At 56.5% G+C, this 27,787-nt stretch overlaps 10 protein-coding genes across 10 annotated transcripts; 5 read left to right on the plus strand and 5 right to left on the minus strand.

The window, feature by feature from the left end:
* Nucleotides 1–343: 343 nt before the first annotated feature.
* On the plus strand, nt 344–2,975 carry BCV69DRAFT_285466 (hypothetical protein). The gene is made up of 7 exons (XM_025493394.1): nt 344–478; nt 574–902; nt 977–1,402; nt 1,487–1,708; nt 1,792–1,821; nt 1,917–2,178; nt 2,280–2,975. The coding sequence occupies exons 1-7, from the start codon at nt 389–391 to the stop codon at nt 2,505–2,507; spliced, it is 1,587 nt and encodes a 528-aa protein (XP_025345326.1). The 5' UTR covers nt 344–388; the 3' UTR covers nt 2,508–2,975.
* BCV69DRAFT_285467 (Zn-dependent exopeptidase) lies at nt 2,690–4,907 on the minus strand. The gene is made up of 3 exons (XM_025493395.1): nt 3,966–4,907; nt 3,699–3,876; nt 2,690–3,615 (listed from the first exon to the last, which is right to left on the minus strand). Exons 1-3 carry the CDS (start codon nt 4,802–4,804, stop codon nt 2,878–2,880), a joined length of 1,755 nt encoding a protein of 584 aa, XP_025345327.1. The 5' UTR covers nt 4,805–4,907; the 3' UTR covers nt 2,690–2,877.
* A 479-nt stretch (nt 4,908–5,386) lies between these two features.
* On the plus strand, nt 5,387–6,060 carry BCV69DRAFT_237588 (DNA repair protein rad10; the record flags this gene model as incomplete). The annotated part of the gene is made up of 2 exons (XM_025489944.1): nt 5,387–5,878; nt 5,968–6,060. Coding segments are annotated over 2 exons (585 nt in total), but the record flags the coding sequence as incomplete, so codon positions are not given.
* A 946-nt stretch (nt 6,061–7,006) lies between these two features.
* BCV69DRAFT_87258 (hypothetical protein) lies at nt 7,007–7,991 on the plus strand. Its single transcript, XM_025495592.1, has 3 exons — nt 7,007–7,471; nt 7,664–7,774; nt 7,828–7,991. Exons 1-3 carry the CDS (start codon nt 7,184–7,186, stop codon nt 7,891–7,893), a joined length of 465 nt encoding a protein of 154 aa, XP_025345329.1. The 5' UTR covers nt 7,007–7,183; the 3' UTR covers nt 7,894–7,991.
* Nucleotides 7,992–8,252: 261 nt separating this feature from the next.
* Nucleotides 8,253–10,445, minus strand: BCV69DRAFT_264045 (hypothetical protein). Its single transcript, XM_025490746.1, has 5 exons — nt 9,590–10,445; nt 9,456–9,544; nt 9,244–9,375; nt 8,891–9,158; nt 8,253–8,805 (listed from the first exon to the last, which is right to left on the minus strand). The coding sequence occupies exons 1-5, from the start codon at nt 10,386–10,388 to the stop codon at nt 8,414–8,416; spliced, it is 1,680 nt and encodes a 559-aa protein (XP_025345330.1). The 5' UTR covers nt 10,389–10,445; the 3' UTR covers nt 8,253–8,413.
* A 1,093-nt stretch (nt 10,446–11,538) lies between these two features.
* BCV69DRAFT_285472 (hypothetical protein) lies at nt 11,539–14,691 on the minus strand. Its single transcript, XM_025493396.1, has 3 exons — nt 13,949–14,691; nt 13,367–13,854; nt 11,539–13,297 (listed from the first exon to the last, which is right to left on the minus strand). The coding sequence occupies exons 1-3, from the start codon at nt 14,642–14,644 to the stop codon at nt 11,755–11,757; spliced, it is 2,727 nt and encodes a 908-aa protein (XP_025345331.1). The 5' UTR covers nt 14,645–14,691; the 3' UTR covers nt 11,539–11,754.
* A 286-nt stretch (nt 14,692–14,977) lies between these two features.
* On the minus strand, nt 14,978–16,867 carry BCV69DRAFT_285473 (alternative oxidase). Its single transcript, XM_025493397.1, has 4 exons — nt 16,172–16,867; nt 15,830–16,085; nt 15,304–15,752; nt 14,978–15,222 (listed from the first exon to the last, which is right to left on the minus strand). The coding sequence occupies exons 1-4, from the start codon at nt 16,566–16,568 to the stop codon at nt 14,993–14,995; spliced, it is 1,332 nt and encodes a 443-aa protein (XP_025345332.1). The 5' UTR covers nt 16,569–16,867; the 3' UTR covers nt 14,978–14,992.
* Nucleotides 16,868–17,189: 322 nt separating this feature from the next.
* Nucleotides 17,190–18,157, plus strand: BCV69DRAFT_285474 (hypothetical protein). The gene is made up of 4 exons (XM_025493398.1): nt 17,190–17,336; nt 17,465–17,722; nt 17,819–17,950; nt 18,045–18,157. Exons 1-4 carry the CDS (start codon nt 17,220–17,222, stop codon nt 18,078–18,080), a joined length of 543 nt encoding a protein of 180 aa, XP_025345333.1. The 5' UTR covers nt 17,190–17,219; the 3' UTR covers nt 18,081–18,157.
* Nucleotides 17,912–20,889, minus strand: BCV69DRAFT_285475 (hypothetical protein). Its single transcript, XM_025493399.1, has one exon. It carries the CDS (start codon nt 20,838–20,840, stop codon nt 18,306–18,308), a length of 2,535 nt encoding a protein of 844 aa, XP_025345334.1. The 5' UTR covers nt 20,841–20,889; the 3' UTR covers nt 17,912–18,305.
* Nucleotides 20,890–21,790: 901 nt separating this feature from the next.
* On the plus strand, nt 21,791–27,746 carry BCV69DRAFT_87663 (hypothetical protein). Its single transcript, XM_025495594.1, has 3 exons — nt 21,791–21,854; nt 21,911–26,985; nt 27,066–27,746. The coding sequence occupies exons 2-3, from the start codon at nt 22,029–22,031 to the stop codon at nt 27,626–27,628; spliced, it is 5,520 nt and encodes a 1,839-aa protein (XP_025345335.1). The 5' UTR covers nt 21,791–21,854; nt 21,911–22,028; the 3' UTR covers nt 27,629–27,746.
* The last annotated feature ends 41 nt before the right edge of the window (nt 27,747–27,787 follow it).

Consider the following 27,787-nt stretch of genomic DNA (forward strand, 5'->3'; position numbering starts at 1 on the left):
ATCATGCGTGGGCATGGGAATGGAAGACGACTTGCAATGGAGGAGCCATATCTTGTGACTGCTTGGACTTGGGCGGACCCGAGGTTCAGCCTTGGTGGTTATCGATGTCCCTTGTCGAGGAGGGCAAGATGCGGTCCGACAGACAGGCGGCAGCGTCGGGAGCGTCGGAGAAGTCTTGCTGCTTGGCGCTCCACGTGCGCCGCTCCGGGCCGGGATGCCGTGGGTCCGTGTGTAGCCGAGCGAGGGCCGTGCGTGCCGCTAATCTCCCGAAGCTAAACATCGCATCCGCACCACGCACGTCTTGTTCCCCAAACACTACCATCTACCATTCCCACTGCCATCACCTTCTGATACTCTGCTGAGACACAAACGTCTTTCCACCATCACCATGACACTCAATGGCGACACGAACGTCCTCGAAGGCATCCTTCGTGAGCTACAAGCACTCCGTCTCAAGAATGACCAGCTGGAAGCAAAGGTGAGGGAGAGAGATAGGCGCACTGATACGCTCACATGTCACAACGGATGGCCACATCTGATACGAGACCACGCCTTGTCTCCTTCTCGGTACAGCTCGACAACTTGACTGCTTCATCGTCTTCGCACAGCCGAAGATACTCTTCCTCTGGCCTCACCCCAGTCACCTCTCCCAATGCCCTCGAGCCCACCTCACCTCGACTAGGGCTCGCACTGAGCAGCAGCATCCCACCCATTTCCGGTGAGATCCCGCCATCAGCTGCAGGTACGGTCACTCCGAATCCGATTGTGGCCTCTATCTACCCTCAGAGGGTCATTCTTACCACTCACCCTGGTCAGCCGGGTATTCGACCACTGCCAATGGAGTGGGCCGCAAAGGACTGGAAGTCCAGAGGACCCGTGGTGGCTTCTAGACACCCCAACAGGTGAGCGATACAGCACGAAGAGCTGGGCTGTGTGACGCAATCGATCTCACTCTGCATCACTTTCTGCTTCACAGTATCAAGATCCGCAACGCCCTCGGTGCGTACGGTGGATCTTACTCCATCTACCGCGCCCTCGCAACCGCCATGGGTCAACTTGATCCCAATCATCGTCCCGACTTCACCAACACGGAACCCTCTTTTGACATTCCACCCAATCCAACCTGGTTTGACAAGGGAAAGATCGTCTCCCTCGACCCGTGGGGTCATCTTGCTCCCCAGCTCTTCAAGAGCGAATTTGACGCTGGTGTGGATGTGAGGCCGACGATTGCTATGACTCGGGCACATATCAAGATGCCTGAACTGGATCAGGCGATTATGGTTGGTAATTTGCATGTGGACGGGAAGATTGTGGTACCGTCGACGCATCTGCCGGGACAGGATCCCAGCACCGATCCCGGAGTGGAGATCAACACTTCCAAGGCCGCTGTTGAGCCCGTCTGGTGAGCATCAGAGCAGAGAACACTGGTAGAGGTGCTTGTTGACGGCCACTGACCAGCCTGTCCCTCGGCTTCCACTTGCTCCAGGTACCTCCCAGGTGTAGCGGAACGCCTCGGCGTCCCAGAAGGTCTGCTCCGTCGAGCCCTCTTCGAGGACTCGGGCGGATCGTACCCTGAGCTCCTCACCCGTCACGACCTCAAGGTATTCCTACCACCCATCAATGGTCTGACCGTCTACATCTTTGGTCCGCCAGAGTATCTTCGAGACCCTACGAAGGAGGTCACTGTCAGAGTGCACGATGAGTGCAAGTGAGTAGATGAGGTCATGCAATGGGGGCGAGAGCGAAGCGGTGCTGGTGCTGATTGAATTCTGCTTTTTTCCCCGTCAATAGCGGCTCCGACACGTTCGGAAGTGACATCTGGTAAGTCGCCATGTCAGCATACAGACGTCTAGCAGCGCTTCGCTGACCTTTCTTCTATTTGTCTGCCTCCCACCCCATCTATTCACTATTCACAGCACCTGCCGTCCCTACTTGGTGTACGGCATCCTCGAGGGAATCAAGTGCGCTCAGCGAGGCGGTGTAGGCTGCATCGTCTACTTCCGCAAGGAAGGTCGCGCTCTAGGCGAAGTAACAAAGTACCTCGTTTACAATGCCCGAAAGCGAGGAATCGATAGTGCCAGCACCTACTTCAAGCGAACAGAGGGAGTAGCGGGCTTGAAGGATGCACGATTCCAGGCGTTGATGCCTGATGTGCTCAACTGGTTGGGCATCACAAAGGTGAGTTCGAGCTGGAGGGTGGGCTGACAGTCCCCTTGCACTAGGCACGCTCAACAACGTCTCACTTACTGTTCTTGCCCATCCCCCCATCCCCCTCACAGATCGACAATCTCATCTCCATGAGCGACATGAAGTACGACGCCATCATCTCTTCCGGCATCCGAGTCGGCCGTCGCTACGAGATTCCTGCCGAATTGATTCCAACGGATAGTCAAGTTGAGATTCAAGCCAAGATTGCAATGGGTTATTATAGTGGTAAAGCGGGACCTGTAACGGAAGAAGACTTGAAAAAGACGGTGGGAAGATCTTGGGAGGATATTGAGCACTGAGCACTGAGCACTGAGCATCCAAGGAGCTCCTGAGTGTTGAGGTAAAGGGGGCAGGAAGAGAGCATACACTGGCATATTTCTCGCGAGGTGTCAGCATGTGTGGGTTGAGTGAAATGCCGCTGTCACCACGTTGACAATCACTGGTAGACTTTGTCCCTAGACGAACGCAAATGACACATCAGTGATGAGCAAACGAATCCAATTAGAAGCGCCTACGTGAAAAGACCGTGGTGACTACGAATATAGCAGTGACATGGATAAGCAAAGCGCTCTTGACGCCTCCCTCTCTCCAACGTATTCCCTCCGCCTCCCTTCTTGTCGCTCATTTTCCAAGATGTGTTGGTCCCCCAGCCACAGCCCCGGCCACAGCCTAGAGCTTTTCCTTTTCCTGTACAAAGCGCATCAGGTACTTGATCATCCTCCAGCTCTCCTCTCCTGTCGGCCTAATCATCTCCGGCGGCAGTGTGAATCCATAGCTCCCTTCATCTCTCAATTCCAGCTCAAAACTCCACTTGATGCGTGCCTCTTCGTGAGCGAAATCAACCGAAGAGCCGTCTTGATTGTACATTGTCTGACAGCCACGGCCTGCACGGTAGGCTTTGTTGTGGGCGTAGCGTCCCTCGCGTGCAGCGCCGAGGGCGAGCTCGGATAGGTCTTCTTCGTCGGGCATGTCTGGTCCGTCGCCGGAGGAAGGACGGCAGGACATCCAGGGGTAGAGGAGGAGCTGCCCGTAGGAATGTAGGTCCACGTACGCAATGACCTCGTTTGTCTCGTTGCGGAGGTATGAGGCTAGCGCTTGACTCTCCGCTGACTGGAGCGGGGTGGTACCTGCGTATGTGGGTCCGCATGAGCCGGGAAGAGCCGGCTTGAAATTCGTGGGAAAAGAGCGAGCAATGTCCATTCCGTAGCACTTGCGGCCCAGCCAATCGCGGTGCTCCGAGACCAGTTGGCGGTTCTTGCGGAAGAAACGATCCGTGGTCCAGGTGTAGGCGTAGCCGTCTGGGTTGAGCGTGGGGATGATGAGCACTGAGAAAGTCTCGAGGAGAGGGGCAGAAGAGGGCTCGAGCAGCGCAGAGAGGAGGTAGAGGGAGGTGGAGGTAGTCACCCACTGAGAGGGAAGAGAAGGAGGAGGTAAGGGGGATCGCATCAGCCGCAGGTCAACACGAAGTCGTTGCTCTGCCACGAACTCACCTCTCGTCCATGACTCCCAGCAGTAATGACAATCTCCTTCTTTGGCTGGCCATGACGTCCATGCTTCTTGCCCAGCCTCACAGCCTGGATGGTCCTGTTCTCGTACGTCAGGCCCATATCCACGAGCTCGATGACCTGTGGTCTTTGAGAGGCTTGATATGATAGGAAAGCAGTGATACTGGAAGCGGGACAGGGGCTAGGGGCTCAGTATCTCTCGCTATACGCATGTGTCTGCCTTCTATCCCGTAGCAGGAGTTGCGAACTCACTTTTCCAGCGCGTGGTAGCCATTGTGGAAATGGTCATCCACAATCTTTGTCTGCTTGTCTTTGCGCCCGCCTTTGGTTTTCCTCCCTTTACTCTTCCTCGCCTTACGCCCTGCAATGGCTACATCATCCTCTTCTTCCCCCTCCTCTTGCTCCTCTTCGGACGTTGATGTGTCTTCCTTTGGTAGACTTTGGCGCTTCTGTTCCTCCACTCTTCTCGCCAGCTCTTCGTTGTCGGCCAGAAGCTGCCAGCTCAGCACTGAGCTGACAGGCAGATTGCTTACGAGGTCATCGAGGTGAGCCTCGGCCAGATCGGAGCTAGGATAGGTAAAGACGATGCATTCTTTGTCCTCCTCCTCAGGCTCGCCGTTATCGGGGTAGACCAGGTGCATCCTGTATGGATACTTCCATATGTCCAGGGGAAGATCTCTTTCTCTGATTGCGAGCGCCTCAAAGGCCGGAAGGACCGAGGTGGCCCATTGCGAGGACTGTGAGGAGGGGATGCACATGCGATGAAGATTGAGTGATGAGCTCGACGCAGACGAGCTCGAGGAGGAGGAGGAGGAAGAGGAGGGAGAGGAGGCAAATCTGCAGGTGCTGAAGTCATGACCTATGCAGGCTACGCCATCGCTATATTCTGCACTTGTCGCCTGGTTAAGGTGGGCATCGAAGGCGACTTGCTGCTGCTGCTGCTGCTGCTGCTGCTGCTGCTGGTGTTCAGTTAGAGGCGAAGCGACGCAGATACGGGCAAGGCAAAAGAGTCCTGCTAGGAGAGCTGCCTTGCGCTGCGTCGAGTACGACGATGAGGATGCCCTGGGGCGGCGATGTGACCATGCCGCCATGGTGAGGGAGAGTATGATGATGTTCTGGAGGGTATCGTGGACGAGGATGGATGGTCACGAGGTCAAGGCGTCCATGAGCATTTGGAATTCACCAGGGCCGAGTGGCTTCCGCCGAGGCAGAGCGTGAGACCCAAAGGCGATGCCCCACCGGCTCTTTCTCGCAATCTCCCGGTCGCGCGACACATCCGAGCCCTTTCCGTTCCGATCCACGCCGCTCACTCCCCACACTCCCGCTCATTCTCACCACTCCACACCAATTCTTCCCGCTACCCTCGTCCTCCTCCTCCTCAGCAGGACCCCTGGAGTGCGGTGCAGACAATGGCGGACAACAATGGAGCTGCGGCTGTCCGAGTCCCTCGCCCAAAAGTGGTACAGCCAAAGCCCACCAACAAGGCTGCTCCTCCAACCACCGCGGTCGCTCCCACTGCAGTCGCCCCTCCAGCTCAGGGTCCAGCAATACAGAACAGCGTTCAGCCCACCACTTCCGCGTCTACCAGCAACAACAACAACAACAATAATAATAGCGCCGCTGCTGGACCCTCTTCACGGCCCCTCGCACCCAAGATCGTCTCGTCAGTAGGCTCGGGCTCCTCCATCCTCGCCCACCCACAGCAAAAGGGCAACCCTCTGCTCAAGGAGCTCACCCACCAACGCTGGGAGCACGCCGAGATTGCGCCAGACTACCACATCGCCCAGTCCACCTGCGCCCTCTTCCTCCAATTGAAATACCACCGCTTACATCCCGAGTACATCCATCAGCGTATAAAGGCCATCAGCGGAATGTACTCGCATCGTCTGCTCATCCTGCAGCACGACGTAGATGCCTCCAGCTCCGAGCCTGCGATTCGCGAATTGACAAAAATCTCAATCGTTAATAATCTCACTCTGTTGCTCGCGTGGACACCGCAAGAGGCAGCGCAATGGCTTGAAAAATACAAGATGTGCGAGTTTAAAGGAGCAGAATTGATTAGGGGAAGGCCAAAGGAGACGCAGAGGGAGAGGATGAGCGATGTCCTCACTCAGCCTACAGGGGTCAACAAGGCGGATGCTACCGCTCTCATGGCAAAATTCGGGGTGAGTGGACACAGGCCGTATGACCACAGTCTTCTGCGAGCTCTGCATACTAAGTTTTGTTCCTGCCGCCGCCAATCCATCCCTTGTAGTCAATTCGGAACATCTCCCAAGCCACCGCAGATGATTTGTCAGACATCCCTGGCATGGGAGAAATCAAGATCAAGCGTCTGAGGGAAGCCTTCACCACTCCGTGAGTCTCGCGACGATCCTCCCATAGCTTCCAGTGCTGTAACTCACCCCTGCCCTTCCTCCCTCTCTCAATCTCTCAGATTTCGGACAGACGAAAGACGCACTTACAGGGAGCGCAAAGCTGCCCGCCTAGAGGAGGAAGGTGGAAGAGGCGACGCTTCTCTCACAGCGGCAGAGAACGAAGATCTGGACGCTCAAGAAGCTCTCGACGGTCTAGGCGGCGATGATGGACCCGGTGGATTCTTGGCTCGTTCTGCAGACAAGAATCAAGAGGCCCAGTCTGAGCCGCGTCCCCCCGCGCCACCGCCTGACGAGTTTGGCGATCTTTCCGATGAGGGCTTTGAGCTCAATGAGGAGGAATTGGCACTGCTAGAGGCGCCTACGGGTGGCAGTAGTACAGCGAATGGAGCGCGCAGGGAAAATGGAGCAGAAGCGTCAGAGAAGCACCCTGATGCGGCCGCTCGACTGCATGCTCAAGCGCAATCGATCCATCGTCAAAGAGCTGATCTGGAGGGCGACGACGAAGATCTAGACGCCCTTTTGCCTTCTGAAGACACCAATGGCACTGCTGGTGAGGGTGGCCCACTCTCTCCCCGTAGAGAGCTGCAGCCAGCCGAAAGGGCTCTACAGCGCGACGAAGAAGAAGAAGCGGCAGCGCAGGGTGGAGGAGAGGTGGAAGGGATGGATGGGCTGACACAGGAGGAGAGGGAGGAGCTGAGGAGAGCAATGGAGATGAGTCTGGCTGGGGAGGACGAAGAGTGAGTGAGGAAGTGAGGAAGTGAGCGAGTGAGCTCTAGGAGCTTGCCCGTGGCGGGGTGGACCAAAGGTCGCTCTTCGTACTGTACCCAGGCCAAGGCGGTGAGAGCGGAAGGAGATGTGGAGGCTCGTGCGGAGCGGAGAAGAAGCGGGTCCTGGTCGAGGATCTTGCGCTTACCCTACTCCATCATTGGTGCTGGTGGTGCTGCCGTCAGCTCATCTGAAGAAGCAGAAGATCATACCAACATCTTCCTTTGTAATACTACCATTCACCTTTCAACGCACGTATCTGATCCGTAGCATTTAAGGACCACTCCTCGTCTGCTAGCTTTCCCCCCTCCCTCGCTCCCGATCGGGAAAATGTCATCCCCACCCTCCTTCCTCTCTCCCCTTTTCTCCTCCTCCCCCTCTCCAATCCCAATCTACCCTCTTCCCCACTTCTCCCACTCCAAGCCCACCTTCCCTGAACTCACCTCCCCAATCGCCTCCTCCTCCTTCCACCCAGCACTCGAAGCTGCTCTCCACTTGGCCAATGGGGATCTCTACAGTGCGCATTTCCTTGTAAGAAAGGGACAGGGAGGGAGGAGAGAGTTGGATTGGGGACATGGCTTGTTGCATCGATTGGAGGGAGATTGGGGGAATGCAAAGGTGAGTTGGAAGGAGTGAGCGAGTGGAGAGTGGAGAGGGAGAGGCAGATGAGAGCGTAGAAAGGAGAGGAGCTGAGGAGCTGATCTATCCGCACGATGATGTTTGGGTGAGAAGTGTTGGTACACAGACGTCTACGCTCTCGCCTCTTCCTCTTCTTCTTCCTCTTCTTCATCCCCTCCTCCCCTGTTCCAGACATTCTGGACCTCCTCTCCCTCCGGATCTGGATCTGGATCTGGATCTGGAGACTCAACGATGCCTACACTGAGCAGTAAGCTCTCCCATCCATCGCAATACCTCGATCTTCTCCTCCTCTACTCCCTCCTACCCACATCCTTCACCGGCAGCTCCTCCTCCTCCTCCTCCTCCTCCTCCTCCTCCTCCCCAGCGCCGCTCCAAGAAGCGCAACGTGTCTCCCTTGCTAAAAGAGTATACCAAACTTCCCACTTTGCAGATAAGCTCAGGGAGGTCCCACACTACTCGCAAAGCGACCTCGAAGGGTTTCTCGCCGAGCCTTCCTCCCTCCCACTCTCCCGCGTGGAAATCGAGGCATTGGCAATTCACGAGGTGCGGACACTAGTTCTCGGAGGAGGGGAACGCTTCTCTTGGCGTGAGCTCAGTATGGAGGAGAGCGTGAGGGCTTTTGAGGAGCAGAAGGGACTGCCTGATCAAGAAGAAGGGGAGGGAAAGGAAGAAGGAGGAGGAGGAGGGCCAGGAAGGGTGGATCATAATTCACAGGGAATGGTGCTGGGTAGTTCGGGCAATCGAAAATTCTAAGTGTATGGTATAGACACTACAGATATGAATCTTCTTCTATTGCTCCTGCGACAGTGTGGCCGATGGCGATAAGTACTGTACAAGTCTTGCTGCAACGGTAGGAGGCTTTGCAAAAAAAGGCACAGGAGATGACAAAGGCAGTCCCATCGTCCTCCATCCCATCGATTTCTAGATGAATCGAAATCGCGGCCTCGCGACCACCCGCAGCGCCACATACGCCAAAAGTGCACAAACGACTGCGAGTGCAGCCACAAATCCCACATTTGCCGCAATGGAAAAGTCTTGCAGGTTGTACTGCTCCAACACCTGCTCTCCCGTAGTGTAACACTGTTGCGCTGCATCCTTTACATCACAGTCAAAAGTTTGACCACGATACTCGTTTTGGGAAAGGGCAGCGTAGACGTAGGTGATGGGAGAGGTGTATCGGAGCCAGATGAACCAGGGAGGTGGAGCGGGGAGGAGGTTCCCACCGAAGAGGAGGAAGATGACGTTTATTAGGGGAGCAATGATCTGACCCACCTCGATGGTGGGGGAGAGACAGCCGATGAGGAGACCCATGCCTGTGGAGGACGTAGGAGATGAGAGATTCGATGTCAGTAAGAAGGATGAAATGATGTACGCTTTTGGACCCGGCTATTTACTCACATACAGCCATGACCACCTGCATGGAATTGATGGCAATGAACAAGAAGTACGCCGCGGCATTTGCCCTCAATCCAATCATCCAGTAGAGGATGACAAAAAAGGGCAAGATCCTCAGGACGTTGCTGGGAACATCAACGAGGATCTTTGCGACGATGAAACTCGACATGCGATAGGCCCCCGAGGAGCGCTCGCGCTTCATTAGGGCTCGCTGGAGGGCTAGTGGGGTGAGGACAGGGAAGAGGACTGTGAAGGCGGTGTTGATGGCAAGCTGGATGCAGAAGAGTTTATGATGTCAGTAAATCGCACTCCGGGGACGTCAACGGACATAGTCATCACCGTGATGTGATGCTCACATAATAGAGGACGCCGATGCGCGCTAGTACAGCAGATTGTGACCGACCTAGCCTGAAGAAGGCGAAGCCGATGATGATCAATAGGACGATGTTCTGTCCTATCGATGCATAGAGTGGTAGCAAGTCGCGGACCTGGGATGAATATGGCAAAGTCCAGATGTATCAGATGCGGCTGACTCCTGTGCCGGTAGATCACTCAGGCAGCTACTCACCACGGATAGATAGTTGCGCACTGTCAAGACCCTTAGCTCAGCCAGCCAGGGTGCCGGCCACTCTCGATTGACCGAGTCATCTTGATGATCTTCTCCAACCGTGGGGCCCTTGTGTGCAGGTGTCTGAGTTCCACTTTTAGCAACTGCATCCTCGCTAGCATTGCTAGCTCTCTGAGCCTGAGGCCTGGTAGCCCACGAAGCAATGAGATCCTGAATCCTCTTCTCTCCCTCTTCCGTCTTTCCAGGATTCTCCGCAATGGTGATAAAGTAGTCGACGGGATTAGCGCCCTTTGGCACCTCGTAGCCGATGCTGGCAAACCAAGCAATTGTGTCCTCTGGAGTACCATCGTAGTAGACTTTTCCCTGTGCCAAGAGTTGAACGACGTCAAAGAGGTTGAGCAATGCCCACGAGGGCTGATGAATGGTCATGACACATGCTAAATCTCTTTCTCGAGCAGCATTGCGCACATTCTCGATGACGGAATGCGCTGCAAAGGCGTCTAGACCGGAGGTGGGCTCGTCTAGCAGCAGTAATTGAGAATTGGTCACGAGCTCGACGCCGATTGCTGTCCTCTTGCGCTCACCCCCGCTCACACCTCTTGTCTGAGCGTCTCCAATGCGGGTGTCTCGACACTTCTCTAGACGCAGCATCGAAATGGTATCCTCAACTCTTTGTAACTTTGTCTTGTTGTCGTAAAGTTTAGAGGGCAAACGGATCTTGGCGCTGTATAGAAGCTGCTCTTCCACTGTGAGATAGCCTAGCATGATGTCATCTTGCTCAACAAAGGCAACTGTCCGCTTCCAAGTAGTCTTGTCTCGCGGTCGACCCATGAAGAGGACCTTTCCCGAGAGGGTACCAAGGGAGTCCAGACGCGCCGAGAGGACATTGAGCAGCGTCGTCTTGCCCGCGCCCGACGCGCCTAGGATGGCCATGGTCTGCCCTCTCTTCACGCCTCCTGATACACCAGAGAGGATGCGCCGATCGCCCGGCTTGGCCGCCTCGCGAATCTGGCGTCGCTCTGTTGTGTCACCTTGCTCGACATCGTGGGCACCAGCGATGGCCGCCTTGCGCTGCTTCTTTGGCAGGGGAATGTCATAGACGATGTCTGTCCAGGTGAAGTCTCCTGTAGAGGGTGTCTCGGGCACCTTGTCCAGCACCACCTTTTCAGATGATGGACTCGTCATGGTCGACTTGACTTGGGACCGAGAGTGTGAAGACGGCGGTCAAGAAAGGCTGGCAAGGAGAAGTGGCGGCAATGATTCTGTTTGTTCGTGGCTTCTTCTCCTCCTCGTTCCTGCAGCATTTCCCCCGCCGGCTATATATAACACGCGGGATAGTCTGTGCGTCTGACTTTCTCCCCAATCCCTTTGGCGTAAGCTAGACTAGACTCCCCTCTGGCGGGATTGCAGGGCCGCCATCTGCCTGAAATCATCCCTTGGCAAGCGGCCGCCGCGGGCCGCCCTTCCTTCCCTTTCCCTGAATCTCACAAACTCCAGGCTCCGCGGAGTGATGATGATGATGATGATCTAGGTGGTCAAGTGGGGCCACGATCTAGATTCAGGACGCGCCTGAGTGCGTGGGGAAAGAATATTGGACGTGGCTTAGTCGGTTGCATAAGCGGGGCGAAGCGACAGACATGATTGACTGAGCCCAAGAAAAGAGGGGAGCGCAGATTGTGAGTATCAGGTTTCGCCCAGCCCAGGCGCACAACGATGACGGTGTACCGTACTGAGCCAGCAAGGGAGCGCACCCAGCCAGTCAAGTTGGCAAGGATGCTCAGCTCGCTAATCTAGTCTCGTGGCGCGTCCAGATAGACTAGTCTAGCGCCTTTCCGCGGGAGTGGGGCCCCGCGGTCGCTTGCCTCACTCCTGCTTCCGCGGATCAGAGGAGGGTAAGCTAGACGCTGAGCTGAGCTCCTCCTCGATCTTCACAGCGTTGCGAAAGCGAACGTTCGTCGGTCACGCTGAGATAGTCTACCCAGTCGGGACACAGCGCTATGATGGTGCAGCTCTCAGTACAATACAGAGTCTGGTAGAGCGATTACTAGCTCCCGTCTGTTGCTCTGGACTATCATAGTGAGTGCGGCTACCTTGTGCGCATCTCTCAATGACTGGCCATAGCTGTACTCAGCGCCTAGCCCGAATAGGAGTGCGGTTGCTCAGCTCCTCAAGAACGACATTGCTCAGCTCTCCGTTGAGCACAAATGTCGCAGTATGTCACGATAGTATAGAGACAGAGTGAAGCTACCAAAGTGGTGACATTGGCAGATCTACAGAACTCTACAATTCCCCGCTCCAATCACCCCGCCCTTCCCTGCGCCCCCTGCTGCTGCTGCTGCTGTTGATCCGGATTCCCCGCCGTACCCAGCATCTTCTCCCACCACTGATTATCAAACTGCATGAGCGCATCCAACATCTCTCCTCCCGTAGCCGCAACAGGCGCAGGAGGAGCATACGCCGCATTTCCCGTCGTGGTGGACATTGCTGCAGGTGTCGTGGTGGAATTGTCTGGTGTCCAGGCAGGAGTAGAGCTGGAGCCAGTGGTGGTGGAAGAGGATAAAGGGGGCGCTCCTGCCCCTGGTCCGGGTACGGCGAATGGATTGTCCCCTAGTAGAGAACGGCCAAAGGCATCGAATGTGAAGGGAGTGGGTACGTCCGAGGTTCCGAGTCCTTGCCCATCGAGGGAAGGAGGAGGGGGAGGTCCAGTCATTCCCTCTGCCCTGCGCTGGATGCCAAACGTCTCCACCAGGTAGCTGAGCCGCTGTCGTGCTTCTCTGCTGAGTGGACTTGCCCTAAAGGCAGGGAGGATGTCGAGGATACGAATCAGGTCTGCTGCCATACTCCGTAGCTCCTCTGCGGTAAAGACCAGAGAGGTCGAGGGAGCCATGAGCGAGATTCCATCCTGGTCATCATCGTCCTCAAACGCCCTCTCGGTTCCAACTCCGGCATTAGGCTTCTTCTGCTGAAGCTTCAGCTCAGTATATCGATCGTGCAGCTGAATCTTGCCATACCTGCCCATTGCATTTTTGGGCTCTTGGCGCAACGTCCATGCTCCCACCAGGGGAACAGCGAGGGCAGTAGCGGCGTAGAAGAAGGCGTAGGCGGCGAAGCTTCCAAAGTAGGTGACTAGGCCGCTGGTAACCAGTGCGCGTGTGGCATCGATGGATTGGACAATCTCTCTGACACTCTCGTATGCCTCGCGTTGTACCTCTAGCAGCAAAGGCGATTCAGGTCCGCCATCCCTATTGCTGACGTCTTCCGTGAGCCATGGGATAAGAATAGCGCTCAGACACTGAGCGATAGCGATGTGTATGATGGACGCCTTGTTCGCTTGACGAAGGAGCATAAAGTCACTAGTGTCCTCTAGGTAGGTGACAGGTGGCCACCGTGTATTGACCCACTGATCCCTCCAGAATTTCAAATCGCGCGTGAGGGCCAGAGCTTGATGCAACAGTGCTTCGCGATGATGATCCAGGCTTGGTGCAGGAGAGCCTTTGCGAAGTTCGAACCGCAACTGCTTCAGTCTCCTCACTTGCCAGCTCTTGAATGCATTGACGTAGTCTCTGATGCTGGGGATCTTTGCAGTCAATGAGACTGCTCTCTTGAAGGAGAAGGCCGAGTCCGCAACTTCTTCCGATGATTTCCCTCGATGTAGCCTGACAATCGATCTGGACGGTGCCTTGAGGGTGATCTTGCTCGTCTCGTCCAGTCCTGCCGGTGAAGCAGTGAAGATCAGCGGAGCATCGGCGTCTTCCGAGGGTTGGAAGCCGGGGAGTCTGATCTTGAGATTCTCTTCTCGAATTTCGAGAACATCAAACCCATCATTGTAGAGATTCGAAACTCTGAAGACGTGAGGGTACAAGTATAAGCAGAGAAGAAGCGCACCGAGGCCCATGTCGGTCAGTACTCACCTTAGACAGATGATGGTGTGCCACAAGACTCTCCTGATCAAGTCCCTCTCCAGTCCATCGAAGCTCTGCCAAGCTTGTGAGCTCTCATCAGGCATGAGCTGGAACATATGCACGTACCGCAAGAGGTGCTCCCGATGCCAAGGCCAAGCGTCCGATGATTTCCTCGAGAAGCGCAAGTAGTCAAAGAACAATCCAGAGACGATCATCTCGTCCACCAGATCTACCCTCTCTACCGCCAGTGGTCTTTCTTCTCGTACAATAGTCCTGCAGTGAGAAAAGACTAGCTCCATCAAGTCTGAGACGCATCGTCCTGGTGGGACAGTAGTGGGGTAGTAGTTGTGTGGATACTCGTCTAGTAGAACAGCTGCTACGGAAATGGCGGCAGCGAGGACGATGACTTCGACATCGCGCAGATGAGCTCCATAGATGAAGCGGGACCAGATGGGGAGGAGGTAGGGAGCTGTCACTGAGACGACGAACCAATCGGGCTGGGAGGGTTGGAGGAGAGGGTGAGACAAAGAGTGGGTCAGCATTCCCCGCGACCTTTCGCAGCGACTGCCCCCATCTCGTTCCACTTCTCACCTCTTGCAGCAAGTATTCCAGCATAACCTCACAATCCACCTGCGGAGGCAGAGCCGCCACCATCCTCTCCAGCAACACCCCCGAGCATCGTCCCGGCAGTGGATTTGGGTGCGGCCTGACTGTCTGTCGCTCCAAAGGCTCACAGCGATGCGATCCTACCGCCCTCTGTAGGTCCTCTACACTTTCCTGCAACCCAGTCACGAGTCTTGCTAGATCCTCACGCGAGGAGGGCCCGTCTAGGGGAACACGGGAGAGATGTCGCTGCTCGCTGCCCTCGGTAGGCCGCTTGCGCTTGGAGGCAGAGGCAGAGAGGGAGGAAGGACCGGGGAGAGAATCTCTACTGCTGCTTCTCCTGCGTCTTGCTCTCCCACTACCATTCACGACTGGGTAGCTCCCTTGCGATCCAGCTCCAGCCCCAGCCCCAGGTTGTGTCTCTCCCACTCCCATCCCCGGCCTGCCCCCCTCTCTAGACCCCTCCCCCTCCATCTCATCAGGGTAAGCGCAGCTCCCCCCTGCGCCCCTCATAGCGCAAGATGAGCAAGGTTTATCACCATCGCATTTCGTCTTGCGCTTACGACAGGGGATACAGCTGGTGCGAATGCGCTGCGCGGGCGCTGCGTGTGCTTTAGAACGGGGTGGGGATGGGCGGGAGGGACCCGCGATTGGGGCGCTGGCGCTTGATGTGGGATCTGCCATTGTGTGGTGCAATGGGAGGCTGAGCTGAGCTGAGGCTTCGTAGCGGAGGAGCCCCAAAGGGAGGAAGGTGTTGGTAACGATGGTCTAGCGCCGAGGGGAGGACGCACGACGGGAAGGGGCTCAGCGGCGTCTGTTGCTCTGCGCCGCCGTCGTTGCCGAAAGCCACTCCAAAAAAGCCACAATCTCGAATTAGCCGTGACTCAAAGGCTGACAGGCGGCGAGAAAGAATGACTTGGTATAGAATTTGTGCGAGATGCGAGATCCGAGAGAGGTGGTAAAGAGTAATGTTACACTTCCATTAAGAGAGTCCTCCCTGCCCTATTATATTCCCCACCCGTGTCTGCCGACTCAAGCGCTTCCCTCCTGCTTGCCCCTCTGCACCACGTCCTCCGCCTGTACCACCTCTGCCTTTGTCGGGCCCATCTGTTTTGCCTGCTCAATAAAGCGCAATGACTCTTCGCGGGAGAGGTTGAGCTTGGTGCCGATCATGCCTGGCGAGGGCGTGGCAATGGAAAAGGGGTTAATGTCCTGCTTTTGGTCTAGGTTGGCTAGAGTGTGGTGGATGAAGCGGTGGCCAGCTGAGGAAAGGAGGAGGAGTGAAGGGAAGGTCAGCATGCAGACTCGCTTTGAGGCCGCCTCTCTCTCTCGTCTTGACTCACCTTCATCGGCTCTGATAACCTTGAGCAGGTCCAGCATCTTGGCATCCTCTCCCAGCTTCCAGTACTCCTTTCCAATCTCCGGCGCAGGGAAGTTCTCCCACTCGGGCAGTCTTCCAGCTTCAATATCCTCGATGACGCGGGTATAGGTGTACACTGCCTCTTCCTCCAGGATGCCTACAAAGCGATGAACCGTCTTGGGCGTGGCGAGGTAGAAGAGGAAGAGGAAATTGTAAAAGAGTCCCTGAGTGCCAAGCAGTAGAGCTCGCATCACTGCGCCGGGTTGGCGGATGGCGAGGAAGGTGAGGAGGTGCATGCGCTCATTCTCAGCGTCTTCGAGACAGGTGGCAATCCAGCCGCGGTCGCGTCGCAGTAGTCGAAGCGAGTGGAGGTGGCGAGCTGTACCGGCTACCATGCCGGGTACTCCAGCGACTGACTCGAGGAAGATGAACCTGTGGTGTGCAGTGGATGGTGAAGGAGTGGTCAGCGTCAAGTGGTGAGTGACTCTGCTGCCGCTACTCTTACTCACCTGGTCAACCATTGATCTGGACCAAAGCACAAGCCCTTCTCCCTCATCTCTTTGAGAGGCATTGCCTTCTCCCCCTCTTGTTTGCTCTCCACCACTTCTTCCTGTCTCTCCTTTGCAATTGCGGGGAAGCGGGTATTGGAAGAAGGGTAGCGCGTGGCAACGTCGAAGGTGGTCCTCATCGTTTTGACCAAGGTCCAGGCTATACGATCGGAGATGCCTTGAGGCTTGTGGTGCAGGACTGTCACGCCATCGAGGTCTGTAGGCGGGGACAAGAGGGGAAGAGGGCAAATGTCAGCGCGAGTCAGTATGAACTGATGAGCTTCGATTGGCTCGACTACTCACGATCTTTTTCGTAGATGTGGTGGTCCATGACGTACGAGTCTTTGACTCTTTCAATCTCCAGCTGAGACATTTGCAGAGGGGAGTGAGTCTCTGTTGGAGAAGTAGCCGGTGGGGGAGTGGGAGCCTGACCCTGTTTCTGGCTGTCCTGACTGATAGTGGCATACTCTCGTGTCGATGGCGTGAGCAGTGGAGCTGATAACAGACAGACCGGAGCTCCAAGGCCAGGTACTCTGCGAGGGGCCGGTAGAGCATAGGAGCGCGAGGGGCCACCTCCTAGTGTGTGGATGCTGGCGGATCGGTATGCACCTCTGCCGGCAGCCAAGAGACCTACCCTGGTGGAAGGGCAGGCCATTGTGGAAGTAGCCGCAAGGGCGCCGCTGGACAGTACGAGTGGCATGTGTGAGCAGCGAGTAGTAGAGGTAGGATAGTTGTCAAGGTGTGAATGGTATGACTAGTATTGCTTGTGGGCATGAATGGCTTGGCAATGTACGCCCTCCATCTCGTTTATAACTCCCGGCGGCTCCTGGAAGCGAGGCGAGTCCTGCCGGTGCACGACGTTGCTTGTCGGCGATGTCCTCCTCCTCCTCCCCTCCTTGTTCTTCTTGACCTGTTAGACAGTGAATAGCACCGTGGGAACAACACCCTCTAAGACAGAGTCTTGCAGTGCCATCAATGCCCCCCTTGTCACTCCCCTGCTGCTGCTGAGGAATCCGACGCAAAAGAGGGACATCTCGGCTCCAACGCCAATTGACTCACGCCAGCCCTATTTCTCATGCAGCGCCTCTCTCTGCACGGACCCTCGCACATCCGGGAGCCGAGGCATCCCGACGCACCGCAAAGCAAAAAACACACAGCAAACGGAACGGCGGCGGCGGGGCGTAGGCGTAGAGGCGCATCGCATCAGGCCCCACGTGGCACCGGGGAGGGCGGCGGCTCCACACCAACACTTGGCCCAGGCGGGGGATGCACACACGCATACTCACGCTACTCACACTCCCACCATCACACATCCGCCCACCCACTTGCACACTGCTACGCTCCTACCGCCATGTCTGAACCAGCACCCGTCACTGATCCAGTCTCTGCGACCATTAGCCCTCACGAGCAGGAGAGGCTCAGACTAGAGGCACTCCTCCAGAATCGACCAGATCAGAGGGAACTCCAGGTGAGGACCAGGGGGAGCGCAGCACAGCACACTCGCGTTCGCAATTGCAGTCGAGACAGAGAGATGCTGACAGACCACTCCCCTCTCCCTTATTCCACCGCTGCTGTCCCGCTCACGTTCACGGTCAGGATAAGAACATCCTCAAAAGCACCTCCCTGGCCCCTTCGCTCCAATCCGCAACTGCCCAACTCCAAAAAGCTCAATTGGGCAACAAGCTTGAGTCCAAGCTTGAATCCCGCCCTGATCGAGAAGAATTAGAGCGAGTGGGGATCTTGAAAGATGGGAAGGTTGCACCGGGATTGCAGGCGAGACAGGAGGAGTTGAGAAAGGCGCAATTGGAGGATTCGCTCGAGAAGGAATTGCAGGCTAGGAGACAGAGGGAGGAGGTGAGTTCCCAGAGGGGGGAGGCGGGGAAGGGGGTCATTCACTCATACACACGCTCGTGCCTCCTCGCCCTCACCTTCACCTCCACACACACCCAGCTCGAGCGACTCGGTATACTCAAGCCGGGGAATATTGCCCCTGGCTTGCAGGCGAAGCAGGAGGAACTCAGGAAAGCACAATTGGAGGATCAGCTTGACAAGGAGATTGCTAGTCGACCTACAAAGGAGCAGGTGAGTACAGGAGGTGAGGGCCGTGAGAAACAGAGGGAGGGAGAGATGATCGTAGGTATGCTGATCGAAGAATCCTCTTGTGTTGGTCGTTCAGCTCGAGGCAAAGGGGATTCTCAAGGGCGACGCATGATGTGATGTGGAGACGGCGAAATTGGGGATCTGGACCAGCGGGATTCATTTCATATTCCTGTCGATCTCGCCTTTGCCATTCGAGCAAGCAGTCTGGATCCAGGAATTGATCAGAGCTGTAGCCGTGTGGGAGCTTATGATGTTTGTGAAATCGATATGGCGGAATGAGAGTAACGAGGGCTTGCCTTTCCCATGTGCCAAAGCTCAGCTCCCTCTTCTCCTCTCTTCAATCGAGTGTCACCTCCTCCATCTCCTTCCAAACTCCCCCTACCCCACCAGCACCCTTTCCACTCTCCCTCTTCTGCATCTTCTTCAACCTCTTCCTCTCCCCACCTTTTTTCCCACCAGCAGACTCCATATCTTCCAATAATCCCTCTCTGCGTAACTTCTTTGCATTTGTGGGGAGGGAGGCCTTGTGCTCCAGTCGCTCCAGGTAGGCAGGAGGATCGCTCTTGTGCGGACGGGCCTTCTTGACGGCGGAGCGATGCCCGCGCTTGCCTGGTTGGGTGGGAGAGGAGGAATCAGACATGGAGGCGGCGGCTTGCTGCTGCTGCTGCTGCTGGAGGAGATGAGCAGGAATCTTCGATTTGCTCTTGGTCTTGCTCTTGCCGGAAGAGGCCGCCAAGCTGGAGAGAGCGTCGTCGTCGCGATCGTTTTTGCTCTTGCTCTTACTATGCCCCTGTCCATTGACAGGGCGGAAAGAAGTGGACATGGCCTCGTCGACATCGCCATCAGCGTCGCCCGCTGTACTGGCCTTGTCGAAGGTAGAGGCGAAGCCGCTCAGACGCCTATTGCGTCCTCCTGCTTCGCCATCCGAATCATCTTCGTCTGCGCTGGAGAGGTCTCCGGCATCGCTTGCTGCATCATCATCGTCACTATCGTCTTCTGCTTCGTCTCCCCTCGCGCGCTTTCCGAGGGAGGAAGAAGTGACGTCTGCTGCAGAGAGGACCTTGTCATGAGCCGCTGACCGGCGTGGGCCAGTAGCTGGTGAGGCAGTTTTCGCAGCGACAGGCGCGGCAGGCGCAGCGGGAACCTTGCCACCACCAAAGAGCTGTGCATCTGCCTGGGCAAAGAGACCCTCCAGATCAAAGGCTTCGGAGAAGGAGGTCATGACCTCATTGTGCTCTACAGGTGCAGCGGAAGCAGATTCCATCTGCTCGTCTCCCTCGCCTCCTTCGTGCGCAGTAGCGGCCTTGGGTACGGTGCTGCTACTGATGTTCACGCTGGCTGGCGGGGACTTGTACCAAGCGATCCTCCCGAGGTTCCAATCATTGATGACCATCCGGGCCGCTCCGTCGATGTCGGGCTTCCCACCACGCATCATCTTGCCCTTTGTAAAGGCAAGACGCAGCAGAAAGTCAGTCACGTCCTCGGCGTCGTATCCGATGGGTGGGGGTCGCTTGGAGGCTTTAGCGGCAGTTGGCGCAGTAGAGCCGTTGGCGCCACCGTGAGCTTCGATGGTTTCCTCGTCCTCCTCGTCAAAGGTGGGACGGTGGAAGTCGTCATCATCCTCCTCGCCATCGCTGTCGTCTTCTTGCTCGTCTTCGTCCATGCCGCTGCGCCTCATCGATGCAAAGTCCACTGGCTCGTGAGTGCCAGCTTTGGCAGGGGAATTGTCCTGTGGAATAGCACTCGGTCCAGCAGCAACGGGAGGGGCTGCAACGGGTTGAGGCTCCTCTTCCTCCTCTTCCTCTCCGTAGAGCGGTGGCAGCTTGTACAGCTTCGTAACCTTGACCGGGTCTGCCCGCTTGAGAATCTCCGCCACGGGTTTAGCAGGATCCTCGACCAGCTCAATTTTGACTGTACCCCTCAGCACGTCCTCAATTCCGTCCACTGCTCCCCTACCGCTGCTCATCGCCACACCGGGGGAGTCAATCAGCCGCACTTTCCTGTCCAGCAGGACCGTCTGCAGGTTTTTTGTCTCTCCTGGACGAGGGGCTACGGAGCATGCTCTGCTCTTGACCAGGGAATTGATGAGAGAGCTCTTGCCCACGTTGGGAGGACCGTAAATGCCCACTGTGAGGGACATGCCTTTTGGCTGGGAGCGGGCGTAATTCTTCAGCAGCTGCAGCAGCGTGGCAGAGGAGGAGGCTTCAAGAGAGGAGGACGAGGCAGCCGTCGTCTGGATTTTCCTGGAAGCTCTGCCAGAAGAGGAGAGGGTCGATGTGCTCTTGAATGCCAAAGTAGGGTAGGACTGTCGCAAGTACACGAGCCACTTTTGCAGCACCTCCTTTGGCACCAGGTCTATCTTTGTGAGGATGAGGAGGAGCTTCTTGTCTGGGTGGCTGGCGAGGAGATTCTCGGTATGGCTGGAGCGGGAGCCCATGGGGTCTCTTGCATCGAGGACCTGTATCAGTACATCGGACTGAGTCACGAGAGATCGCAAGTGGTGCGCATAGGCTCGCAAGGACGAGTCTTTGTTTGTGCCGTGGATGTTGGAGTGGGTGAGGTGCGAGTAGGGGGAGAAGGGCAGTGACGAGGTGGAAGCGTCGGCTCCGTCATCATCGAGCATGTCCGCCGAGGAAGAGGTCATGGAGAGAAGTATGTCATTGTGAGCACTACCGCCGTTGGTCTCCTTTGCCTTGCCCTTGGCGCTCGGGCTGGCAGCGCCATTGGACGACGAAGCTTGCGAAGTGGGGGATACGCCGGCGGCGGCTTGCTGCTGCTGTGCCTGCTTGCGATGCTTGAAGAAGGCTGCTGGACCTGTGTCCTGCTTCTTCTTGATGCCTCGCGAGGGCGGCAGCTGTGTCTTGCGGCCCATGTCGATGCAGTGAAGGGATGAAGAGGGGAACGGGTGAGACCAAGTGGTGATGGTACTGGTAGACTCCTTCCCCCGGGCGGAACGAGGGCCATGAAATTTTTCTGTGCGAATGCTGCCACGCCGGAAAGGAAAGACGGAAGGCGGACTGTGAAATCTGGCTGCAGGGCGGGGGCGGAGAGAAGTTGCTCCACCCATTCATTCTACTCGTACCTTCACTCGGTCACGCAAAGAGGTCACTCACACTTACAACCACGAGCGTCCTCCCAGCATCGCAATGCTTCGACAAAGAAGGCGGCGTGGGTGTGCAGACCATTGAGTGCAACTGTCTGGGTAGCGGCCACTCAGCGAGGTCACCCTCCAAGACCCAGGCCCGGCTGCCGAGCCCTGGCCATGTGGTCCGATTGGTGCCTGATGCCCTAATTGGCGGTTGCGCGTACGCGTGAGCCAGGGGGCTTGTGATGGTTGCAGATATCAGAGAGCAACATCAACAAGCACTTTACAAGCAAGGAGGCGCTCAGGGGAGGGAGACCCGTGGATGTTGAAGCTTCCATGGTCACAGCGAGGCAGTGGTGGCAAGCACGAGGTGCATCTCATCCGAGCCATACCCAAGTATCAGCATAACACCTTACTCCTCCCCACCTCCTACTGCCGACCTGACAAGCCTGTTGCTGACTCTTGCCATTCACCATGCGGGTTTTTGGAGTGGAAGGCCCAACCTCACACGTCCTGCTTGTCATCCTCATCCTGCTCAGTGTGCTGATCAGCATCTGCACCCTCGTAAGGCTCCATCATGCTTCCATCGCAAGGGCGCTGCAGCCCCTGTACCAGAGCTGCAAGCCTACAAAGGCAAAAGCAGACTTCACAAGCGCTGTCTTACCTGCTCTTGACCCTCAGCCCCGAGATGTCCAATGTGCTCTGCCCCCTACGACTCCCATGAGCCCACCTCTGCGCAGCGCTTCGGGCGAGACCTTTCCTTCTCGTTGCCCAGCCGGCGCCAGCCTGGACCACCGCAGAGCTTCCACAATGCCTAATGCGACTCTTACGGAGAAAGAGATTCAACGCTCCTCGAGCAGTTGGACACAAAGCTTCTCAGCTTCACCAGGCGTGGACAGCCTGCTCGCAGCGCACGACATCGTGACAGCAGCTTGCTTGGCAGTGTGGCTCTTCCTAATCACTAAAGCGAGTCGCATGGAGGGCACTCGAGGAGCCAAAGCAATGAGTTCTACCAGTCTGGCAACATTGGCCTTCTGTCTCTGCTCTCGACTATCCATCCTTTGCATCAGTACTAGCAGCACGGCGCTGCAAGTCCATCGACGCACAAGCAGAGTTTCCACACCACACGCCACATCCGGCAGGACTTGGCCGCTCCTACTCTTGATCTACTCCATCTTTATGGTCCTCGTCATCTCTACCTCGTATGCTCTTCGCCGCCCATCTTTGTCACATGAGCGAGGTCCCCTCTTTCTGATACTAATGCAGGTCTTGCTCGTCGTGGAGCTCACAGCAGCTGTCGCACTGCTTCTGACATCTGCATGGAAGCCGCAAGTGCCATCAACAACTCCAAAGGACGTCTCATTGAGGAGGCTTGCCCTTCCTCTTTCCATCAGGGTAGATACCGAGATGGAAACAGACTTCGACCCTGGCTCTCCTGGCGGACGCTCTAAGCATCACACATTGGTTGGCAACGTCACTCCGAGATTGGCGAGGCCAGGCGGCTTCAAATTCCCTGCCCCTCGCAATTCCATCACTCAGAGCCATACTCCCACCATTGGAGATCTTACCGCTGACCAGGTGCGAGCGTACGCTATCGTCTCGCCTGAACGCGCCTTTGACGCTATGCTCAAGGACGCTCGTGACAGTGCCTTTGTAGCAGACAAGAACGACATCAAGAACGAGGGCGCTGGTATTCCTGTTAGCCATCAAGACGGCATCTCAGGCGCAGCTGCTGGAGCTCTTCGTAAGACAGCCCTGGAATACCGGTCGACGCCAAAGAGGCACAGCGACATGCACACGTGGTCGATGAGTCATCCCGAGTCCTCCAGTACGAGCAGGGAGACTGCTTTCCACCAACTAGGCTCAACCCTCGCGACGCCTCATCAGATGCTCAGCCCCATCGATCAGCAGCGCCGAGCTCTCAGGTGGACGTTTACATATCGGGCAATGTCTGCTTTACTCGGAGCGTGGGTGCAGATCTGCTGTGCTCTGCCCTTTCTTGTGCAGCAGCTGTTGCCGGCAAGAAATGACAGCTCCGCACTGCTCATCTTGATGGTCGCTGGCGTTGTGCTGAACGCTCCATTGTTGGCAGCTCAGATTTGGCTGACGAGCGACGGCGCACCGGTTAGCTCTGACGCAATCAGACATGTGAGGAAATCAGAGCAAGTCTTCGGAACGCACGCAACCCCTGAAGTGACCAATCGGTCGGCTCTTTCACGACCCTCAAAGTCTTTCTCTTTACATATCCTCAGTAGGGACTCGCCAGGCTCTACTCCACGGCCATCAACGTCGGCTTCATTTTCATCGTCAACAAAGACATGCGTAGGCTCGGTGCCCTATGTCAAGGCTCACTGGACCGCTGGCAAGGTTCAGAAGGACCGAGTAGTGGAGAGTAGAGCGGCGTTCCGACGCGGTATGAGCATTGCATTCGATCCGAAGCCAAAGCTTGACGTCCTGCCACCTGGAGGCCGGAATTGGACACCCTACAAAGCTAGGCAAGGTGTAGTCGACTTACAGATGGCGGAGGAAGGTGCACGCAGCTACAGCGCCGTATCAGAGATTGACACTCCACGCAGTGCAGCTGCGCCAAGCCAGCACGACCCTGATCTATCTACACCAGGGCAAGCTCGCCACGCCAATGCTTCGCAACACTATAAGAGCTACAGCATGACCCCTCATTTGCCGGGTGGCTGGATGTCGTCACCGTCGTTGCCTCACGGAACTCCAGACTCCAGGCAGGCGTCGACGTCGGCCTCTCAGATAACGCCTACCGCTGGATCGTTCATGGTTTCTGGGGAGCAGGTAAGCAAGCCCATCTCGAGCCCTACGACCACTGAGTTTCATCTGGACGGGCTGTCGGCTCTCATTCTACCTCATGTCGTACCTGGTATCCACATCGGCCATCAGACCCCTGTCTCTCATCGGTCCCTAGACATTGAGCGCAAGCGATGTGAGGAGTATGCGGACTACACTAGAAGAGTCGAGGAGGGTGGGTCAGATGCAGTCAAAGGCAGCTGGTGGAGCTTCAAGGAGGATAGGGAGATGAGGGGACTGGGTATGTCGCTACCATTCGACTGCCCTGAATTGTCGGTCTCGCCTCGAGGGCACGGTAGAAGTCATAGCGGAGCAGCCAGTGCGGTTCTTGCGAGTCTGGTGCGAGCGAACACCTCAGACAAAGCAGACGTCGATGTGCACGAAATGTCTGACCTCTGTCCCTCCAGAGCACCCTCTCCGAGTAGCGGCACATCCTATAGCGGGAACGTCAAGCACACTGGAACACCTCATCGACGAAGAAGAACCAAAGACAATGCTCTTTCAACATCATCCGCCACATGTGCGGGAGATCCAGCTGCACTTACCCATACTCCTGACCCTCGGTCTATTTCCCGCTCGATGGCTCGCAGCACTTCCATCTCCCTCGGCAGGAGCTTCGATGGTGCGGATCGCTCGACTGCCTCGAACCTGCTCCCAAGAAGGAGTCGGATCAGTGGTAGCTTTCATCAAACCCCGGTGTCCGGTATGGGTGATACCATCGAATTGGCTGAGGAGTACGAGCTTACGGAGGCCTGCCGAATGTCACCGCCTGCAGCTCCCGACAAGCAGGCATTTGCTGAAGAGCGGCAGCTAGATCCGCAAGGCAGTTGTAGCCTCTCAGAAAGTAAGCCTCTGACGAAGGATCGCATCGCGTCTCATGATGCCTCTCAGGAACCATGCTCACCTTTCTTGCAGCGTTGGGCGCAGAGCGTGATCTCGACAGCCGACAACTACGAGGGGCCGCGATTAGAACTAGCCCACCATGTCGAGCCGCTAAGAACTTCTCACTCCAGTAAGCAACCTCTGAGTGCTCCGCGACCTCTGCCATCGCCAGCATTGACCGAAGGCCGCAAGTCGCTTGGCAGCTCATTGGGCTTGGGGCAGTTCGAAGATGAGCTCTCCAGCCGTCACGAAGGCTCTCGCCTGCAACACGATCTTGGCCTTGGCATGCCTTCCACTTTGGCACCTCCTAAGCTCGCTAGTAGAAGAGGCAGCTCGACAGGCACTGCGACTACGACATTTGTCGGTCCATCTCGACCGGTTTCCGACTCAACGCGGCGAAGTCTTGGGTCCGACTTTGGTCTTGCGGAGAGGGTGCGAGAGGCCGTCGAACGAGCTAATGACGCAGAGGCGGCAGCACTCGAAGCGGATCGAGCTGCTGGTGCTAAGCGGATGACTAGCGACACCCTGGCTTTCTCGGACAGCTCGCTGAACACAGAGCTCGTCATCTCACCAGACGGGACTGTAGACATTCGAGACACTCCGAACTCAGCAACTTCGTCTCAAAGGCCAGTACAGGCGGACGCTGCGCTGTTGGCATCTGCCTCACCGTTAAAAGGTGCAGACAACCTCAATGACCGAAATGACGAAATCATTGATTCGCCAGAGCTTGAGCCTTTCGACATCAGCAACCTCAATGTTGTAGCGCAGCACTTTCACCGCTGGTCTACTGGGCCGCTCCCACCCCTTACCGAAATGAGCGAAGAGTACGCCAGTGCTTCCCAGTCACAATGTCACGCCAGTATTGCTCAAAGAGGGCGCATGAGCAACGACTGGGAAGAGCTCAACAGGACACTGCATCAAATCTACCAAAGACGGAACAGAGATAGCTTCTTGAGCGAAGGGAAGGCATCAATACTTTCGGCATCACTGCTTGGCTCGCCAGCTAGTCAACGCAGGAGTGGGCTCTGGGGAGCTAATCCGCTCAGCCCTGTGGGTAGCGTTCGGTCGTTTGGTTGGGCGGAAGTGATCCAGCATGAGCGCAGCGTCAGTCTGGCCCAACTGCTTGCTATCCCTTCTCATAGCGCAGCATCACCCGCAGCTCGTCAGCGGGTCTTGTCGAACCTCAGTCTCTCGGCAGTCACTCCGCGAAGAGCTATCGGTCTGCGAGGTGACTTCTGGGACCATTCCACACCTGCAGTTCCACCCCTGCCTGCCATGGGAGCGCAGCAGCAGGAGGCTCTCGATACAAATGCGCCGGTGACTCCTTCCCTTCAGGTAAAGCGTAAGAAGCACGCTGTTTCACTACCAATGCGCTCGAAGCTCGGCATAGATTCGGGGGGTGACGCGAAAGCCGCAAGTAGCTCGTCCACGGCAGAGCACCGAGCGAGTCCTCAGCGATCTCCAGTGAGACGTTCATCTGGCTTCTCCAGGCTGAGTGCAAGGCACACTTCAGTCTCTTCACTGCCTGGCATGGCAAAGAAAGGAGCAAGGAGGCTGAGCGTGGTGGCCAATACAGCTGCGAAAGTAAACACAAACCCGAAGAGCTCGAATCTGCAGCCTCGCTATCGCGCAACATCCTTCTCGATGTCAGAGATGAGGTCCAGAGCCACGAGCGCAGTCAGTGGTAGTGTCCCACCCGGCGTACGTCCTCAGCAGCTGGCTGTTGCTGGTAGTCTCGCTCGAACGCCGAACAAGAATGGCGATGAGGCAGCACTGTTCCCTTCTAGCCCTTGGATGATCGTCAATGGTCGACCTGAACTGGGTGATACATCGCAGATGCATGAAGAGCTGGCAAGACTGCTTGAAGCACACGCGCAAACATCTTTGCCGGCAGACGACTGGGTTGACTGCCCACAAGAGGTGTTCGATGACCGTCCAGATGGAAGCATCGCAGAGGAGTTCTCCAATGTAGGCGGAATGGCTTTTCACCCTGAGTCTATCAAAGAGCGAGCTGGAACTTCCCACGCATCTTGCGAGTTTGATGCCGCTGATTTGACCTGCAGGACCATCATTGCCAAGGTCAGTCAGGCTACTCCCAGCCCGCGAAATGCGTCTTCTTCTTCCATCCAGCTGGATGCGAGTGTCAAGAGCAAGGTGCGACATTTTGAGAAGCTGAGCTCTCGACCGGCTAGTGGCACCAGGGCCTTTGTGGTCAATAGCCCTGTGCGGCGCAGAAGTGAGTGCATGAGACGGTTGAGACTGCCAAGACTATACTGTGCTTGTCGCTGATGCTTGAGATTTCCCCCTACTGCCCAGGCGTATACCAATCCGTGACCTCACCGGACCGTCAATCCCGACTGAGCTCACCTCACAATATGCGCGTCATTAGTCAAGAGGAATGGATGAATGACGATGGCAAACAACAGCAGCACAAGCCAGAAGTGCCTCCTGCTACACAGGTTGCTGCGACTTCTGTATTGAGCCCCACTCGGACCAAGACGCCAAGACGCCTGCCACTAGCGGCATTGCTGCTCACTCAAGCCGTGTCAAACAGCGACCCTTGGCCGGCAGATACGCCCAGCCGAGCCCGTCATCTGGCCCAGATGGCAGAGGTTCAGGGTGCCTGCTCCATGATGGACAACGCTGATGCGACTGCTCCCTCCTCGCAGAAAAAGCGACCGGCTGGACGTCCCAAAGTCGCGAGACGGCTGACGGAGGCTCACCTGCTGTCTACTCAATCAGCTGGACCAGTCGTTGCGGGCGATGGCTACAGTGCGGCACCTGACGAGAATGACACGACTGCTATAAGGGACGGCCGACAGGGCCAGCGCTCTCGACCGATGCCGAGGAGCCAGATAGTCACTGCCAGGCGTATCTAGGGCGAGGATGCGAGGTGTTCTTTCTCGTTGAGACTTTTTCCGATCTGGAGAGGTTGCTGTTGGTTATCTCCTGTCGAGAATCGTCTCTTGATCTGTACAATGCGAACGTCGGCTGTGCCACACCATAGAGCGGTGTGAGAGACGTGAGGCTGTGAGTGG

Source organism: Pseudomicrostroma glucosiphilum (genome assembly GCF_003144135.1).
Source record: "Pseudomicrostroma glucosiphilum strain MCA 4718 unplaced genomic scaffold BCV69scaffold_18, whole genome shotgun sequence".
Lineage (NCBI taxonomy): Eukaryota > Fungi > Basidiomycota > Exobasidiomycetes > Microstromatales > Microstromataceae > Microstroma > Microstroma glucosiphilum.

Coding starts and splice junctions, on each gene's coding strand:
- BCV69DRAFT_285466 (XM_025493394.1), top strand. CDS start 389: ATGACACTCAATGGCGACACGAACGTCCTCGAAGGCATCCTTCGTGAG. Junction 479..573: donor ATGACCAGCTGGAAGCAAAG/GTGAGGGAGAGA, acceptor TTCTCGGTACAG/CTCGACAACTTGACTGCTTC. Junction 1,822..1,916: donor ACGTTCGGAAGTGACATCTG/GTAAGTCGCCAT, acceptor CACTATTCACAG/CACCTGCCGTCCCTACTTGG.
- BCV69DRAFT_285474 (XM_025493398.1), top strand. CDS start 17,220: ATGTCTGAACCAGCACCCGTCACTGATCCAGTCTCTGCGACCATTAGC. Junction 17,723..17,818: donor CTAGGAGACAGAGGGAGGAG/GTGAGTTCCCAG, acceptor ACACACACCCAG/CTCGAGCGACTCGGTATACT. Junction 17,951..18,044: donor GTCGACCTACAAAGGAGCAG/GTGAGTACAGGA, acceptor TTGGTCGTTCAG/CTCGAGGCAAAGGGGATTCT.
- BCV69DRAFT_87663 (XM_025495594.1), top strand. CDS start 22,029: ATGGAGGGCACTCGAGGAGCCAAAGCAATGAGTTCTACCAGTCTGGCA. Junction 26,986..27,065: donor TAGCCCTGTGCGGCGCAGAA/GTGAGTGCATGA, acceptor CCTACTGCCCAG/GCGTATACCAATCCGTGACC.
- BCV69DRAFT_264045 (XM_025490746.1), bottom strand. CDS start 10,388: ATGGCCATCCTAGGCGCGTCGGGCGCGGGCAAGACGACGCTGCTCAAT. Junction 9,376..9,455: donor TGCGCAACTATCTATCCGTG/GTGAGTAGCTGC, acceptor TATTCATCCCAG/GTCCGCGACTTGCTACCACT. Junction 8,806..8,890: donor GCAGGTGGTCATGGCTGTAT/GTGAGTAAATAG, acceptor CGTCCTCCACAG/GCATGGGTCTCCTCATCGGC.
- BCV69DRAFT_285467 (XM_025493395.1), bottom strand. CDS start 4,804: ATGGCGGCATGGTCACATCGCCGCCCCAGGGCATCCTCATCGTCGTAC. Junction 3,877..3,965: donor GGCTACCACGCGCTGGAAAA/GTGAGTTCGCAA, acceptor TCCCGCTTCCAG/TATCACTGCTTTCCTATCAT. Junction 3,616..3,698: donor CTGGGAGTCATGGACGAGAG/GTGAGTTCGTGG, acceptor CTTCCCTCTCAG/TGGGTGACTACCTCCACCTC.
- BCV69DRAFT_285472 (XM_025493396.1), bottom strand. CDS start 14,644: ATGGCAGATCCCACATCAAGCGCCAGCGCCCCAATCGCGGGTCCCTCC. Junction 13,855..13,948: donor TGGAATACTTGCTGCAAGAG/GTGAGAAGTGGA, acceptor CAACCCTCCCAG/CCCGATTGGTTCGTCGTCTC. Junction 13,298..13,366: donor CACACCATCATCTGTCTAAG/GTGAGTACTGAC, acceptor TCACGTCTTCAG/AGTTTCGAATCTCTACAATG.
- BCV69DRAFT_285475 (XM_025493399.1), bottom strand. CDS start 20,840: ATGGGCCGCAAGACACAGCTGCCGCCCTCGCGAGGCATCAAGAAGAAG.
- BCV69DRAFT_285473 (XM_025493397.1), bottom strand. CDS start 16,568: ATGCCACTCGTACTGTCCAGCGGCGCCCTTGCGGCTACTTCCACAATG. Junction 15,753..15,829: donor CCAGATCAATGGTTGACCAG/GTGAGTAAGAGT, acceptor TGCACACCACAG/GTTCATCTTCCTCGAGTCAG. Junction 15,223..15,303: donor GGTTATCAGAGCCGATGAAG/GTGAGTCAAGAC, acceptor TCCTTTCCTCAG/CTGGCCACCGCTTCATCCAC.
- BCV69DRAFT_87258 (XM_025495592.1), top strand. CDS start 7,184: ATGTCATCCCCACCCTCCTTCCTCTCTCCCCTTTTCTCCTCCTCCCCC. Junction 7,472..7,663: donor GAGATTGGGGGAATGCAAAG/GTGAGTTGGAAG, acceptor CCCCTGTTCCAG/ACATTCTGGACCTCCTCTCC. Junction 7,775..7,827: donor CATCGCAATACCTCGATCTT/CTCCTCCTCTAC, acceptor CTCCTCCTCCTC/CTCCTCCTCCTCCTCCTCCT.